We start from the raw sequence: 17808 nt of genomic DNA on the forward strand, positions 1-17808 counted from the left end.
TAGGTAATATGGACATTTTAACAATGTTTGTTCTTCTAATCCACAAGCATGGAATGTTTTTCCATTTCTTTGGGTCTTCAATTGCTTTCCTCAGTGTTTTATGGTTTTCAGAGTACAGATCTTTTACCTCTTTGGTTAGGTTTATTCCTAGGTATCTTATGGCTCTTGATGCAATGTAAATGGGATCAGTTCCTTGATTCTCTTTCTGCTGCTTCATTATTGGTATATACAAATGCAACAGATTTCTGCACGTTGCTGTTGTATCCTGCAACTTTACTGAATTTGTATATCAGCAATTTTTTGGTCAGCCCAACAAGTCTTAAAACCAAAATCTGAAAGGATCAAGTTGTTTCTAAGTAACTAAACTGCATTCCAGAACAAAGCTCAAGAATATTTATAGGAATACAAAAATATCTAACACCCAACACAGTCAAAACGACGATGCGTGGAATCCAATAAAAACTACCAAACTTGCAAAGAAACACCAGATGTTAGAATTAGCCACGGATGTTAAAAGTTATAATTGTAGGGGTGCCTGGGTGGCTCAGTGGGTTAAGCCCCTGCCTTCTGCTCAGGTCCTGATCTCAGGGTCCTGGGATGGAGCCCGGCATCGGGCTCTCTGCTCAGCAGGGTGTCTGCTTCCCCCTGTCTCTGCCTGCCTCTCTGCCTACTTGTGATCTCTCTCTGTCAAATAAATAAATAAAATCTTTTTAAAAAGTTATAATTGTATTTCAGATATTCAAAACCTTAGAGACATAGATTTTTTTAAAGATGCAAGTCAAGCATCTAGAGATGAAAACTATAATGTCCGAGCTGAAAGATACCCAGGATGAGATTAACAGTGTATCCATATAGTAAAATACTACTCAGCAATGAAAAGGGACAAATGACGGATGTGATATTGATGAATCTCAGAATAACTGGACTGAGTGAATGAATGCAGACAAAAAAGATTGCATGCTGTGTAAATCCTTTTACATGAAATTCTAGAGGATGCAAAATAATCTATAGTTAGAGAAATGTAGGATCAATGATTACCAGGTAGGGGGGCAAGAGGAAGGAATTCACTTCCAAAGGACACAAGGACACTTTTGAGGGTGATAGTTATGTTTGCTGTTTTTATTTTTATGGTGATTTCACAGGTATACAGACAAAGATGTCAAAACTTACCAATTTGTACACTTTAAATATATATGGATGGCTTATAGTATGTTGATTATAATTCAGCAAAGCTTTAGTTTTTAAAGACTAAAGAGATATGCATGTATTTAAAAAGACACTGCCCAACTCGGGACATAGAGGACTCATAAATAAAACCACATTTTTAAATATTTAAATTTTTGTAAATTTTAAAGAATGGTTTAATGTTTATATCTGTAATTTTTATTACATCTAAGTCTGTAGTGTCTACGGACTGCATCTATTGTATAGTATCTATAGCATCTAGAATAGTAACTAAAACCTGGTTTGAGGGCTATTTCGTTTTTTAGCAGTACACTGGAAAATGTCCCCCCTTCTTTTCCCCCATATTTTCATGGTTCTTTTCATTAAAAATAAAAACCCTAAGAGCTAGGAAGCTAGGTCAATTTCAATTATCATTTTTTCCAACACTTACTTTACATATTAAGAAAACTCGACACATTTTTCTTAAGCATAAGTGAGTGACTGTACACTTGCTCCCAATACCCTTCTCCGGTCTTTCGGTCTCGGCTGAAAAACTCTCTGAGGGTCTGCTTATGACTCAAGGGCTTTAATTCAGTTCCTGTTGACCTGTTTCATTAGAGACACAGTGTTGTGATGCGTGCCCATTCTATTTGGGAATTAACTAATTTATGTCTTCTCTTGTTCCCAACTTGTCTGTCCCGACTGTGCCCAGTTTGATGCTGACCGAGACGAGGATGAGGTGTTCTATGACATCAGCATGGCAGTTGACAGCAAGTTATTTCCAAACAAAGAAGCTGCGGCAGGTAAGTCACTGTGTCCTTCGGGCCACCGTATGGTCTGACCACCTGCCAAGTGTCTGGAGCTTTGTAGTAATATCGGAGCACAGCAATCTGCTGTGAGGCTTTAAGGATGACGCTATCCTCAGAGCTTTATACTTTTGGTTTAAAAATAAAGGTACAAAACAAAATAGAAAAGAAGGACTCTCCATCTGGCCCTTATAGTTAATGGGTTTTTATTTTATTTATTTTTTTATTTGACAGACCGATATCACAAGTAGGCAGAAAGGCAGGCAGAGAGAGAGAGAGAGAGGAGGAAGCAGGCTCCCTGCTGAGCAGAGAGCCCAATGTGGGGCTCAATCCCAGGACTCTGGGATCATGACCCGAGCTGAAGGCAGAGGCTTTAACCCACTGAGCCACCCAGGCACCACATAGTTAATGTTTTTCTTCCAGTCACTGCACATGTAAATTAGTCCTAGTGTAACATAGGACGTCTGTTACTATAATTGAAAAAAACGAATCTAGCCCATTCTTTGTGCAACAATTAAAAGTTACAGTTCCTCCAGGACTCCTTAACTGTACGTGTGTCTGCCACGCCCCCTTGGGAACAGCCTCCCCTATCGGAGAGCTACTCCTATCCCAGCCCACAGCTCCTGTGTTGGCTCTGTGCCTTCTCTTCCTAAGCGCTCACACCTAGAAGTTGGACGTTGTGACAGTGCGGGGCTATCACACTCCCTTCTGTAGGCAGTACTCACCGTTCTGTCCTTGACCCTTTTCTCACTCTCTTTGACTATCTGACTTTGTTCAACTCATTGTTCCTCATGATCTCAACTATCAGCTGCATGCGGTTGACTCTCAAACCTTCATCCCTGTCCTGACCTTTCTTCTCAGTAATGGCGTCAGTGGGTAAGGACCAAAAGAGTTCTGGGCTGTAAGGAAAAAGATTAAACACTTAAAATGTTCAACCATATTTGATTTGAAGCACCCTAAGAGTAGCTTCAAAGAAAGGCAGAATAAAGAGAAAGGCAAGGGTGTAGTCTTTCTGAGACCGAGAACAGATAATAATGTACACTCACCTGCCTAGTTGTCCAGTGATAGTTACAATACGATGGCCTACAGCTGGGAAAGAAGGAATACTGAGAAGCTTGTACAATCATATAAACCAGAGTCCTGCTGCTCTGGAAGATGCTATAACACCGGGCTTTGTAGGTCAATCCTTTATTTAGAACATTTACTTAGACGTCTACCAACAAATATCTAATTGTTAGGTGTCCTCAGTTTACCCACACAGTGGAGTAGAGGTGCTGATTTAAGCTAGCCCTTGTATTTTTTTCTAATTTTTTAAAATGTTAATTCCTGTATAGTTAACATATACAGTGTGATATTAGTATCAGTGTACAATACAGGGGTTCAGTAATTCCATACGTGACTCAGTGCTCACCATGGTAAGTATATTCTTAATCCCCTTCACCTCTTTCCCCATCCCCCACCCACCTCCTGTCAAGTCACCTTCAGTTTGTTCTCTGCGGTTAAGGGTCTGTTTCTTGGTTTGTCTTTTTTTCCTTTGTTCATTTGTTCTTTCTCAAATTCCATATGTGAGTGAAATCGTATGGTATTTGTCTTTCTCTAAGCGACTCATTTCAGTCAGCATTACACCCTCTAGATCCATCCATCTTGCTGCAAATGGCAAGATTTCATTCCCTTTTTATGGCTGCATATATTCAATTGTACATATATACCACATCTTTTTTTTTTTAACAGACTTTTTTTTTGGTGGGGGGAGATCCCATTCATTTATTTGACAGAGAGAGAGAGACAGGGAGAGAACGAACACAAGCAGGGAGAGTAAGAGAGGGAGAAGCAAGCTTCCCGCCAAGTAGGGAGCCAAAGTGGGGCTGGATCCCAGGATTCTGGGATCATGACCTGAGCCGAAGGCAGACTCTCAATGACTGAGCCACCCAGGCGCCCAGTGTTTTTGTATTCTTTGGGTACTCAGTAGACGAATCACTGGATGATATGGTAGTTCTATTTTCAATTCTTTGAGGAACCTCCATGCTGTTTTCCACAGTGGCTGCGGCCCTTTGCATTCCCACCGACAGTGGGAGGGTTCCTTTTTCTCCATATCCTTAAAGCTGCCTTCTTTAGAACACTTGACCCTCTACTTCGTGGCTCTCTAATGGCATTTCTCCAAGGCGGCCTTATCCTGTAGCCCCGCAGCAGCGCTAGCCTCCGTGCTTGTGGGCAAACTGCGTGCGGGCAGTTGCGGTATCCTCGGTGTGCTCAGTACCTGCCCCGTAGCGGAGGTTTCCGGGGACCTCGTCTTTCCTCTCTACCTCCAGACTTTTGAACAGCGGAGTCGGCTCACAGTCTCAGCTCCCACAAGCTCCCCTCCACGCCTCAGAAGCCTGAAAGTGGAGTCCTGTCCCAGCCTTAAAATAAGCCTGGTCTATCTAATAACAGCCCTTGGTTGAGGAAATGGGGCGGGGCCGGGGGGGGGATGCTGTGGTAAACCAGAAACACGTGGTGCTGCCCCTACAGGAGGCAGCCCCTTGGAAGCCCCATGCTGTGGTTGCCATTAAGGAACGGGCCAATGGTTGCTGGATCTTTCTCTGTTTCAATAGAAAACAGAGCCTGCATCTGTAGGTGAAATCATCAGACTTGTAAATGCTGCTGGCTCACCCAGTCAAACAAGCCAGGTCAGTGGCCCCTTCTCTGTGAATTGCCAGCACCCAGGTTTTGTCCCTCAACTTTTCCCTTCTATCTGTCTTCTCTGCAGAATCTCAGCCACCCCACAGCTCCCACATCACCTCATGGCTTTCCATTCTTCTTTTAAATTTTTTAAATAAAAATTGATCATGGGGGCACCTGTGGGTGGCTCAGTGGGTTAAGCCTCTGCCTTAGGCTCAGGTCATGATTTCAGGGTCCTGAGAGTCTGCTTCCTCCTCTCTCTCTCTGCCTGCCTCTCTGCCTACTTGTGATCTCTGTCAAATAAATAAATAAATAATCTTTTTTAAAAATTTGATCATGAGGATCTGGCATGCATATACATAACAAAATGACTACTACAGTTAAGCTAAGTAGTATATCTTTTCTTCATCTAGTCACCATTTTTCTGTATTTAATGAGAGCACCGGAAATATATTCTCTTAGCAAATTTCTGGTATTTTTTTGGGGGGGGGGTTTATTTATTTATTTGACAGAGAAAGAGGGAATACAAGCAGGGGGAGTGGGCAGAGGGAGAAGCAGGCTTCCTGCCAAGCAGGGAGCCCAACGAGGGGCTCGATCCCAGGACCCTGAGATAATGACCTGAGCTGAAGGCAGCTGCTTAATGACTGAGCCACCCAAGTGCCCCAAATTTCCAGTGCTTAAGACAATGTTATTAACTATAGTCATCAGGCTATACATTACATCCCTAAGATCTATTCATCCCACGTAATGCAACTTGGTATCCTTTGGCCAACATCTTCCGGTTTCCCCCACCCCCATGCCTTGATAACCATTGCTCTACTCTCTGCTTCAGTGAATTTGTTTTTAGACCCCACCCTATCAGTGAGGTCATGCAGTTTTTTTCTCTAAAGGGAGGCAGGCAAAAATGTCCCTATCCTCACGGCCCATGCCAATCGTTATTCCTCCGGAACACCTTGGGAGTACAGTCCCTGTTCTTTATCCCCACTGCACTTCTCAGGGCTTTGCCAGCCTTTGACCTCATCCCTGGTCTCTTACCTCATCCCTAGCCTCTCCCATCCATTCGGAATCCTGTTGCTGTCATGGGCTCCTCGTCCAATGCAGCTCTGACTACCCTGCCTCCCCAAAAAAACGAAACAAAGCAAAACCTTCAATGACTTCCCTGCAGGCTGAACCCCAGTGTCCTTAGCATGACAGAAATACCCTTAGCTTTGCTGCAATGGTCCTCCTCCTGCCCCAGCATCGCCTCCCCCTACCCCCGAAACCCCGACCGGCTTCCTCCAGCTCCAAGAATGTCTCAGGCACCTTCCTGCCTCTGGCCATTTGCACGAGTTACTTGGTTTCCCTGCCCCCGCGTGCATCCTCTCTACTCTCTCACCCCATAGACCCTCCTTCAGCCAGCGAGATCCTATTTTGTATCTTAGTTTAAACATGATTTTCCTAAGGAGGCTTTCTTAGCCTCCCTCCCAGACTAGATTAGACTCCAGCAGAGTTTCCTTACTTTCCTTCAGGGTGTTTATCACACTTGTGATCATATAATCCGGTATAGGACTGTTTGTTAAAAATCTATTTCTTTTATTAGAGTGCAAGACTTTATGAAGATGGAGAGAGAGAGAGAGAGAGAGAGAGAGTGTGTGTGTGTGTGTGAATCTCATTGGAAACACCACAGAAGCTCCCTTTCACCCAGCTGGTCACCTCAGCTGAGCCACTTATCTGAGTATGTGGACTACTCATAACCTCTCCTCCTTTCTTCCGGTCTCTTTGACCTCTCTCTTTTCCTTCTTCCCCCTCCCCTGTCATGGAATAACTGGAAAATCACTCCTGCCGGCTTGCCCCAAACAGTTCCAACTCCAGATCCCTTGAGGAGCTCACCTTCTAGTCCCAAATACCTTCCAGATATTTTTTCAAAGAAATGCAATGCTCTTCAAAGGAATTCTAATTTAAAATTCAGTAACAATTTCCATGCCTGTTGGAATAAGAGCTGGGCTCTCCGTGCCTGACGCCTGAGGCACATAGAATTTCAGGCTTGTGGAGTGAATGGAGAAGATCAAGAACGGCAAAAGCAAAATGTCTATGTCCTTTTATTCTTTTTTCAGTCACCCAGTGTGTATGTATGTATCAAATGCATAGAATTTCTAAGTTTTGTTCTTAAATTTAGAGTTCTAAATTAAATTTAGATGAAATACAACGCCACCTAAAGTTGCTTGCAACCGAAGAGACAGGACAAGGGAGAGCCTGCCTGGGGGCCGGCGGGTGGGGGGCACCGATGATGTGTTAGAGGGGCTTTATCTACAGGTTCCCTTCGCTGCCCAAGAAGCTCTGCCTTGCAGGAGTGCCCCTTGATTTGGGACTCAAAATGGGAGGAGCACCTTCCTTAACCTTCATATTAAAGATCCACGAGAAGGAGAAAAGTTTGACATTGTCCCAGAAGGCAATATGGTTAGCTTTCCAGTACCTCTGAGGCCAATTTGTATCATCTCCCCACTTAAATTTAGGGAGACAACCTGAAAATAATCTTTCCGAAGATGATCCTACATCTGAAATGGGTGACGCTGTGTGCTCCCTGCGGGATTCTATTTCAGCTCTGTATCTACAGAAAGAATATTTTGAAATCTGAAAGAAGTCGAGAAATTCAAAATAGAAGGAAGTGAAAGCTGTACTATCACTTTCACAAAATGCCCTAATTTTGCTGTCCCTTTTGAGTTACGAGATCATTGCAGGTGTTTTATGCATTAAATGGTTCAATGAAAGAAGACAAAAATGTGTACATATATCTACATTTACCTCCTTCTTCTGTATGTCAAACCTTAGACTATTATTAAAGGTCCCATTTTCAGCAAACCCAGCAACCAATGCTAAAAGAACATGAAAGCTATTCAGTCACTATCTGAGCCGATAATGACAGCCATTGTCTAGTGCTTCCTATGATTTATTAGTACTGTTGCCAGGAGCAACAATGTGTCAAGAAATTCCATCCCTTAATGATACAATAAAATTTCTGCTAAAAGTGTTTTGTTAGGAAAGCCAATCTCTTCTCTGTAAGCACAAGTTTTTTTAAAAAAAAATATTTTTTTCCCCCCTTAAACAAAGATTTCATTCAACCATCAGTGGAGATAGTTTTCTAACATTCTTGTTCGAGTTTAAATATTAACGTGTAATTATCTGTTAACCGGGTTGTTTAAGAGCTCTTCAAAATTTGTACTTTTTTAAAACAACTGAAAGAACAGTTTCTAATTAAATAAAATAAGTAGGACACGGGAACTAAAAGAGGCTGTATGTTTAATAAGCCTTTGTGTTCAGATCACATTGCTCGTTCTGCATGAATCACTCCAAATACCGCTGAGACGAGGGTATTGTTTGACTCTAAGTACCTATCACCACTCCTATGAGTCCACGGTGGGTAATATCCATATTATGGAAACAATAAAAGCTTTTATTGATATAGACAGTGATGCTGTCTATATCAGCCACTCAGAAAGGAGCATCAGTTGTCCCAGACTGGAGTGGCACTCCTTGATTCCACTTCTGGTTCTCCCATGTTCACAGCCACCTGGTGACATGCTTCTTCACCACCCATCCACTGTTACTCATTTTCTGAGAATGTGGAAGAGACGGCAGGCTCCACCGAGTCCCGTCCCAGACCATGTTGAGCGATCATATTCGTAAAGCTGTTTGGATTGTCCCTGCCGAAACTTCGGAGTAGGCAGGATACATTGGGAGCTATGACTTCTGTCTTTGATCTCACTTTCTGTAGGACCTAGCCCAAGTTATTTGACTTCTGCAAAGCTCATCTTCTTCTTTTCTAAAATGGGAGGGTGGTATTCCATGAAATACTGGTCCTAAGACTTCCATGATTCTATAATGGAAAAATGCACGTTTACTTCTGACATCTTGAATGCCCCACAGTGTATAAATGCAAACTGATCCAAAATGGGCTTCAAGACAATCAAATATTTTGGCTCTCAGATACACCTTATAAAATTTCTTATTTGAAAGATAGCAGAAGCACAAAGAAAAATTACATACAATGGCATTACTTTGTAAAATTATACATAAAATTTAAGTTTCCATATGACCCCTCTAGTCTCACTTTGTTAATAGCGTGTGGTGCGTTGTCTTGTGCACTCCTTTCTGGCAACCACCTTATTAGCAATGGACTTGGCAAGGGCTGTTCTCACGGCAGATGTGATGTGATGGTATCACCCACAGCTGTGCTCTGCACACCTATGGCAACTCCACAGTTACTTACTTTTCCAAAATTCTTAATGGGTCAAGTATCTTTGTTCTGAAAAATCTTTTTTTTTTTTTCTTAAAAAAAAAAAAGATTTTGTTTATTTATTTGCGAGAGAGAGTGAGAGAGAGCATGAGAAGGGAGAAAGTCAGAGGGAGGAGCAGACTCCCCGCTGAGGTGGGAGCCTGATGCAGGACTCGATCCCTGGGACACCTGAGCAGAAGGCAGTGGCTCAGCCAACTGAGTCACCCAGGCACCCCTCCACTCTGAAAAATCTAATTGTCCTTTTAAGAAAGGGTAAAGATACACAAAAACAAGGTTGTTACTGCTTAGACAGTTTGACAATGGGCAAGTCCTTAGTTGATTTGATAAACTGTGGGGGTAATCAGGATGAAAGCGGCCTCTCTGGGAGAGCTCTCTATCTGAAAAGCCATGTGAGATGCTTGATGTTTTGAATGTTCATTAAACATCAGTCAGTGTGTCTTCTGACCAAGAACTATTTGCAAGGACAGGTCTACAATGAAATGTGGAGTGGTTTGTTTCTTCACAAGGACACACAGCATTTTATGGGCAGCACTGAATTCTGTCTTTCCGGCTAGTTAGGTGATATGTATTTCCTGGGGGGGGAAGAGTCATTAAAGAGGATGATAAATCAGTTGTGCTTCAGGAGCCCCATTATGAAAATTACCAGTTTAAGTTTGAGCCGTGAGGATTAGTGGGTAAGCAAATTAATGTAAGCTGTAGTACCTAGGATGGGGGAAACTCCCTATTAATAACTTCAGTTAACCTGACATTTCTCATCGTCAGAGACTAAGGTGACACAAAGCCTGGAGGAAAAACCTGTCAGGTTTTCATGGAAGGAGCAAACTCAGCCCCACTTATTTCTGGAACTTCCCTGCTCTTCTCCCACTCTACAATTTGCTCATGGTGTTCTCTCTATCTCCTTTACTGCTACACACCCCTAAACCACTTCCCCTGCTGGGCCATCCTTACTCACCCTCAAAATTCAGGCTCATAGAGTTACTCCTTGTGATTAGTTCTTACTTCCATCAGCACCTCCACTTCTAGTTGGAATTAGAAGCTCTTTCTTTTTTTTTAAGATTTTGTTTAATTATTTGACAGATAGAAATCACAAGTAGCCAGAGAGACAGGAAGAGAGAGAGGGACAGAGAGGGCAAGGAAGCAGGCTCTCTGCCGAGCAGAGAGTCTGATGCGGGGCTCGATTCCAGGACCCTGAGATCATGACCTAAGCTGAAGGCAGAGGCTTAAGCCGCTGAGCCACCCAGGCGCCCCAACTTAGAAGCTCTTTATTTTGGTTTCTGAATCTTACCGTTGACAAGTCAGTCTCCTCCACAAGACTGTCTTCTCCTTAAGGCAGGAAACAGTGTCTAGAATATCTATATTTTCTATCTAGGAGCCCAAACATGGTCCCCAGCAGAGGAGAAGAGTCTAAAAATGTTTGTGAATTTAATGTAACCATAAGAAGATATGGAAACCTAGTGGGAGATAGTTTTCTATAGAAATATGCACAGACAGCCTTCATCAGGTCATCTTTTCTTTCATCTTAGGTTCGAGTGACCTTGATCCTTCAATGATGTTGGACACTGGAGAGACCATTGATACAGGCTCTGACTATGAAGATCAGGTAACTAAAGTCTAAAAATATCTCTCTATTGAAATGTTTTTAATTTTAAACTTTGTGTTTTATGAAAATTAGAATTATAAATCATTTTTGAGGTGTTTACAGGTAACAGCATATTCCATGATAAATCATACTAACCTACAGCTTCAGCCCCCTACTCCTTCCTCATAGTTTCAAAACAGCAATTAATTAAGGAAAGGTTTGTGGTTTGAGTTACATGAGAAGGAAGTGAGGTTATGTGAGGTTCTCTAATGCAAGAATTTGCCTGTCTCTCTCAATCCCTTTCCAATCAGGAACTAACAGTATTTGCTGAGTACTAGCTACAGGCTCTGGATTCTGCTTTTCTATTTCTAACCTTTGAAAAAGGACTAATGACCAACAACAACACAGCCAAGAAGTCAAATATATTTTCTATTTTAATAAAACCAGAGAAATTTATCTGGGTCATTTCCCTCTCAGCAGAAGAACTCTCCCTCCTGCTGTATTTTAATAATCCAAAATAGTTGGAAAATGATTTAACTCTCTAATTAGGCTTTTTGTTTAAAAAGAGGGTAATGTCTGAAACTTCCTTCTACTGCTCATCAGTCCTCTGTGATGGCTGAAATTTGAGTGAACATGAGGGTTTTTCCCCCCATCTACAATGTATATATGCCACGAATAAAGCAGATGGATCTAACCAATATCCAAATGTAATGGCTGGCTACGCATTCATATTCATATTCAGAAGCTATTTTCAAGGGACATCTTGGTGGCTCAGTCAGTTAAGCATCTGCCTTCAGCCCAGGTCATGATCTGGGGTCCTGGGATGGTCCCATGTAGGGTTATGTGCTCAGTTTGAGGAGTCTGCTTCTTCCTCTCCCTCGGCCCCTCTACCCCGCTGGTGCTCTCTCACGTGCACATGCTCTCACTCACTCTCTCTCTCTCAAATAAATAATAAAATCTTAAAAAAAAAAAAAAAAAAAGAAGCCATTTTCATGAGCTTTAGGCTCTTTATTTTATATTAAATAGCAAAGAGAAAATACTGACAAGTGATATAATAGGTACTGTGTATTTATATTTTTAGCATTTATTAACCCTTAATACATACCGAACATTGTGCCAAGTTCCTTATTTTTATTCTCTCACTAATCCCTTACAACAGCTCTAGGAAATAGGAATTATTATCTTTATTTTATAGATAAGAAAATAAAGACTCAAAGAATAATTTGCCCACAGTTAAAAATAGTTTCACAGTGGGGAAGTGAACTTAGGGCACATTTCCTCACATCTGTGCCATACTGCCTCCTAACAGCCTCCAAGGACAGGCCACTCAGTGATAGATTTTTAGGAGCCTTTTCAGTTGCTCATTCCCAAGACCCTAGCAGAGGCAAATTCCAAACATCACTACTGAAGGGCAGCTCATGATCCAAAATTACAGGCTGCATAAAGACATGAACCATTACCAGATAACCAGCTGATTCAAAAAATGGAAGGTTTCACACCCCAAGAACTAGAGCGAACAAGAAAGTCTGAAAGAAATTCCAATATAGAAATACTTAAAATATTCAAGATGATAAAAGGAAGATAAACCATGAAACAAGTACAGAAAAGAATGGGAAGGAAAAGGCAAGAAGGAAAATGAAAGAAATAGAAATTCTAGGCACAAAAAATACTGTCATTGAAATAAAAATTCCATTAACAGTTGGAATAGCAGACTAGACACAGCTGAAGAAACTAAATGACAGAACTGAGGAAATCACCTTAGAATAAACCAGAAAGCTAAACAGTTGTCAAATGTAGGAAACAATTCAGAAGTCACTGAGGATAGACTGATTGGGCCAACATATTCGAGAAAGAGTTCCAGGAGGAAATAGAAGAGGGATGGAGCAGAGGCTCCCTTTTATTTATTCTTTGATTTATTTTTTTATTTTAACAGATCATAGTTGAGAATTATGCAGAGATGAGAAACAACACAAGTCCCCAGATTAAAGGAGCACATCCAGTTCTGAGCAGGATAAAAACAACGAAAACAAAACTCTTCCCTATTCTTTTTTTCATTTAGTCATTTAACAAATACTCATTGATCCCCTACTGTATGCCAGATACTGTGTAGGTACTTGAAATGTGTCATTGTAAAAAAATAGACAAGAAGCTTACATTCGAGTGGAGAAGACAGATACTAAACCATCAACATGATAAATAAGCAAATTCTCTCGAGGTCAGAAGTGGTGAGTCCAACGAGAAAAGGAAAAGTAGAATAAGGTAAGAGGATTAGGAGGGCTGGGGTTGGGATAGTATTAAATAGGATGGCCCCTTTGAAGAGGGACGACCTGGCAGGGACTTGGCATATAATGTGAAACTTAGAACACTGAAGATAAAAATAAAATATCAAAAGTCAAAAGGCATTACCTATAAAGGAACAGCAATTTTGGTGACAGCAGAGTAAAAAAAGGCAAGAGCTTGCATGTCTTGAGCACCCGTTATAAGCCAAACACTGTGTGTTATGGTTTACGTGCATTACTGCTAATCCTTCCAAAAACTCAAGAAGGTAGCTCCATGTATCCCCAGTTTATAGCTGAGGACACAGAAGCTCACGGAAGTTAAGACGCCTCCCAAGACAGCCCAGCCTGTGAGCTGGGGAGTGAGGAGACAGACTTTGATCGGCTTGGCACCAAAATCTAGTTTCTCCTTTTACCATTCACAGTAAAGCCTCTATCCGGGTCGCTGATGATCTATTGCCAGTTCCAGTTAGCACTTCTCAGTTATCTTTCTGGACCTCTGCTGCATTTTAATCCCCAAACTTTTACCATAAAGTGTTGTGTGAGCCGTAGGCCCCTGTAGGGATTGTTGAGCAAAGGCAGCCATAACCCTGTGGAAACAGAGGCCTACGGCTAGGTGCCAGTAACGCTTTATGTATTGATACTGAAACTTGAAACCCACATCGCTCTCATGGGATTTATCTCAACTATTTAAAAACATAAAACCCATTTTAAACCGAAAGGCTGCACCCAAACAGGAAGTGTGGTGGATTTGACCTGCAGGCCGTCCTTTGCTGACCCCAGTTGTAAACCATCCTCCCAGCCTCCCATTCCTGACATTCTCCTTTCCCTTAGACTCTCGCCTCTCTAAATTACTTATTCTGCGCTAAATACTGCACATTCATTACCTCATTTTATCCTCAATGATAGGAAATAGGTATTATTATAATAGTGTTATAGTTTATGAAAATATATTTTGTCATTTATTCTATTATTATCATATCATTTTATTATATTATATAAAATATAATTATTTTATTTATAATATAAATTTTATTGATTTATATTATTATATTTGTGATATAAATTTTATTTGTATATTTAATATAATATAAAAATATAATTATTTTATATTTTTATATGATTATTTTATCATTATAATTAAATAGTTATTATGTTGTCATATAATAATATATTATTATTATAGTCCTTTCCAATAAGGAAACTGAGATACAGAGAAATTAAGCAGTTTATTCAAAGTTACACAACTGGCAAGAGGTAAAGACAGAATTCAGACACAGCCATCTGACTCCAGAGCCAGGACCAGCACAGACAGGCTGGGGTCTGCTGTAGTAACAAATAAAACTCCAAATCTGAGCACTTGCTTTCCAGAGGCTCCTCTATATGAATCTCCAAAAGGGATCATGGATCTTTTGGAAGATGGACCTGCTCTTAATTACATGTTATGTCCTTCCGAATTTGGTAGGCAGCCATAGTCCCTGGCCCTCCCCACATACAGCGAGGCTGGCAAAAGGAGCTTGCTTAGACATCCAGGAATGCAGGGATGAATTTGGTGAGCACTGAGTCAGCCTCAGCCGCATATCTCTTGCCCTGCTCTGTGTTCACTCTCTCGGCACTCCTCCTACTTGTCAATCTACTAGTTCTTGGTGTCCTTGCTGAACTGCTCTCTGCTGGTCCCTTCTTTAAATGTGAATGTTTCCCGGCATCTGGGGCCCCTTTAGTCCTCACTGAACATGTTCTCCTTTAAAAAGCTCAACCACAGCCATGATCTACTCCACTCAGGGCACCCAGGTGAGTTCCCATTGCGTATGTCTGCCTGCTAAACAGCACTGCTTGGATTTCCCATGTGCCTCTCAAACTCAACACGTCCAGACCCAAAATCCCCATCCTCCCCCACAAAATCTGCTTGTCCTTCTGTTTTCCCTATTTCTGTTAATGATACCTCCAGCCTGCCAGCTGCTCAAGCCAGAGACAGGATGTCTTCATAGTCTCCTTCCTTTCTCTCCCACCCTACATCAGTTTGGTCAAGAAGCCAGTCAGTTCTCCTGTACAGAAATCAGTCCTTCCACTCTGGTGCCACTGCTACAGCCCTGGTTGGCCCCCTTAACCTTCCTCCCTGGGATCACAGAGATAGTCTCCTAACCAGTCTCCCTGCCCCAGCCTCCTCACCCCTCATAAAGGTCTTGTTGAAAATCAAAGCCAGTCATGGGATCCTGCTTCTTAAACACTTTTTGTGCTCCAGCTACATTAAGGCATCTTCAATTCCCCCAAGTGGATTGTGATTTACACAGTCCCTTTTCTCCATGTGGAAGCTTCCCCAACCATACCATGCCTATCCCAGATAACCACACTCATGCACCATCAAGGCCATGCTTCTTCTCAAGGAAGCCTTTCTCTTGTTACATGTTCAGTTCACCTTCTCGGGGGGCCCAGGACACCCCATGTCGTAATATTCTCTGGCATTGCAGGGATTGTGTTCTCTTCTAGTTGTCCTCTATGCCTGCCACACAGCCTGACATGCAGCATATCCCCAATAACAGTCCGCTTTTAAAAGCCCATAAAATGTCTTCAGTTCTTCTTCTGAATATGTAATTTTTGATAACTTATTAACTCATGCTAATAACTCTGAGCCTGGGTTTCCTCTTCTAGAAAATGGTGGTGATAACCTCACTTGGAAGTACTGTTGGGAGAGGAACACAGGGTAGGGGACCTTATACGAAACAAATGCTCCATAAATGTAAACCCTTCTTTCCCCTCCCCCAAACCCAGGTTGGACTGAACTTTTCAGACATCACTGCCTTTCTGTGTTTGACAAAGGCCCCCACGTCCTTAGCTAAAGGAATGCTAATTGAGCACTTCTGCTTTTCATTCTGGCATTTAGGAACATAATCATAATCCGTGTTTCCTAACACATAAAAAGCTGAATAGACTGAAAATTCAACAGTTCTTAGATCTCTCAGAGACTCGTGAGGTCACAAGGCAAATCACTGTACCAAAAATTGGAGAGACAGACAGGCAGAGTCAAAAAAAAAAAAAAAATCAAAAGAGTAGAAAGCCAGAACCTCACCAGGACAATTGCCAGTGCAGGAAAACCTAACTGTAATTGACAAATTATGGGAGGCTCAGTGTGGGTAGGTATAAAAGTTAAAAACCCCAGGGGGAGCCAATCATAGGGGTCCCCACACTTTCGTGAGTTTTATCTCCAGGAGCTCTACCAGGTCCTCAGAGTGAATAGCAAAGAAAAATCATTTAGTGCTTCTGGCAAGGGAGTAAGGGGGGAAAGGAACTATTTTGAAATACACCAGAGTCCTCTGTTCTTAATAAGTCCTGCTCCCAGAAGAAACTATTTTATTAGAACATAACTTGCTGGGATTTTATCAGAACCTACCCTACCTGGGAGAACAAAAATACCTAACTCTGGCCCCCACCCCCTAACTATCCTGTCCCACCTAAAAGGGGGGAAAACCTAAGATACACTGGTGAAGTTCATAGTCCAGGGGCTCACCAAAAGACTAAGACCTAATCATAGGTTTCTCTGTATTTCACAGAATGTTTCCTTTGCCCCCTCACCTTACCACTACATTACTAAAAGTTTATATATTTCAGTTTCTTTTATGTAGTACATCATGTCCACCTTTCAACAAAAAATTACAAGGCATACTAGAAGACAGAAACACACTTGAAAAGCATGAGAACAAGAGTAATAAATGGCAGGTTACTGGACTTGTCAGAACAGGATTTTTTCTAAAAAATATGATGAATATGTTGAGGGCTTAAGTGGAAAAAGCAGACAACATACAAGAATGAATAATATGCAAGGTAATGTAAGCAGAGAGATGGAAATCCTAAGAAATGCCAAAAAGAAATGCCAGAGATCAAAAACACTATAACAGAAATGAAAAATGCCTTTGAAAGGCTCATTAGTAAGCTGGACATGGCTAAGGAAGAAATATCTGAACTTGAGGATATGACAATAAAAACTTCCAAAACTGAAAGGTACAGAGATAGAAGACAGAAAACAAAACAAAAACAAACAAACAAAAACCCAGAACATTCAAGAACCATGAGACAATTACAAAAGATGAAATATATAAATATATTCAAACTGCAAAAAAAAAGATAAAGAAAAGTCTTGAAAAAAGCATGAGAAAAAATATACCTTACTTATAGAGAAGCAAAGATAAGAAAGACATTCAACTTCTCAGAAAATATACAGGAAAGAAAGAGAGTAAATACTTAGTGTGTAAAGGGAAAAAAATGTTTAAACCTGGAATTCTGTATCCTACAAAATTATGTTTCAAAAGTGAAAGAGCAAAAGACTTCCTCAAACAAAATTTGAGGGAGTTTGTTGCCAGTAGACCTGCCTTGCAAGAAATGTTAAAAGAAATTCTCTAAAGGGAAAAGAAGTGATTTAGATTAGGAATTGGCATCTACATAATAAAGAAAGGAAAACTATTAGAGAATGAATAAATGAAGGTAAAATGAAAGCTTTTATTTTTCTTATTCTCAGTTGATCTAACAGATAGTAGTTTGTTCAAAATAATAATAGCAATGATGTGTTCAATTATGCATGCTTATGTGTAAGTGAAATGAATGAGAGCAATGATACAAGGCATGGCAGGAAGAATTAAGAATATTTTGTTATTATAAGCCATTCTCACTGTCCGCTTATTTGAAAGTTGACTTGGGTTCTTTTAAATGTATATTGCAAACTCTAGGGCAGCCACTAAAAAGTTTAAAAAGAAGAATAATTGATATTCTAAGAAAGGAGAGAAAATAGAATCATTTAAAATCTCAATTAAATGATTTAAAGCTCAGGTAAAACAATGAAGGCAGAAAAGGATTGGAAGCCAAAAATAGAAACAAAGAAAATGGGCAATAAATAGAAAATAGTAACAAATGTGGAGATATTAATCCAACTGTATCAACAAACACTTTAAATGTCAGTGATCATGAGACGCCTGGCTGTCTCAGTCAGAAGAGCATGCAACTCTTTATCTTGGGATCAGGAACTCAAGCCCCACATTGGGTGTAAAGATTACTAAAAAAAAT

The 17808-nt window shown here is 41.0% G+C and overlaps 1 protein-coding gene across 2 annotated transcripts in view; it reads left to right on the forward strand.

The window, feature by feature from the left end:
* The window catches only part of AK5 (adenylate kinase 5), a 239569-nt gene that overhangs the window by 123792 nt on the left and 97969 nt on the right, over positions 1-17808 (forward strand). For both annotated transcript variants that reach the window (XM_044238491.1, XM_044238492.1), the window contains exons 7-8: positions 1877-1967; positions 10425-10501. In XM_044238491.1, the coding sequence (XP_044094426.1) occupies positions 1877-1967; positions 10425-10501 (168 nt within the window). The remainder of the gene's footprint in view (positions 1-1876; positions 1968-10424; positions 10502-17808) is intronic.

Source organism: Neovison vison, chromosome 2, assembly GCF_020171115.1.
Source record: "Neovison vison isolate M4711 chromosome 2, ASM_NN_V1, whole genome shotgun sequence".
In the NCBI taxonomy this organism is placed as follows: domain Eukaryota; kingdom Metazoa; phylum Chordata; class Mammalia; order Carnivora; family Mustelidae; genus Neogale; species Neogale vison.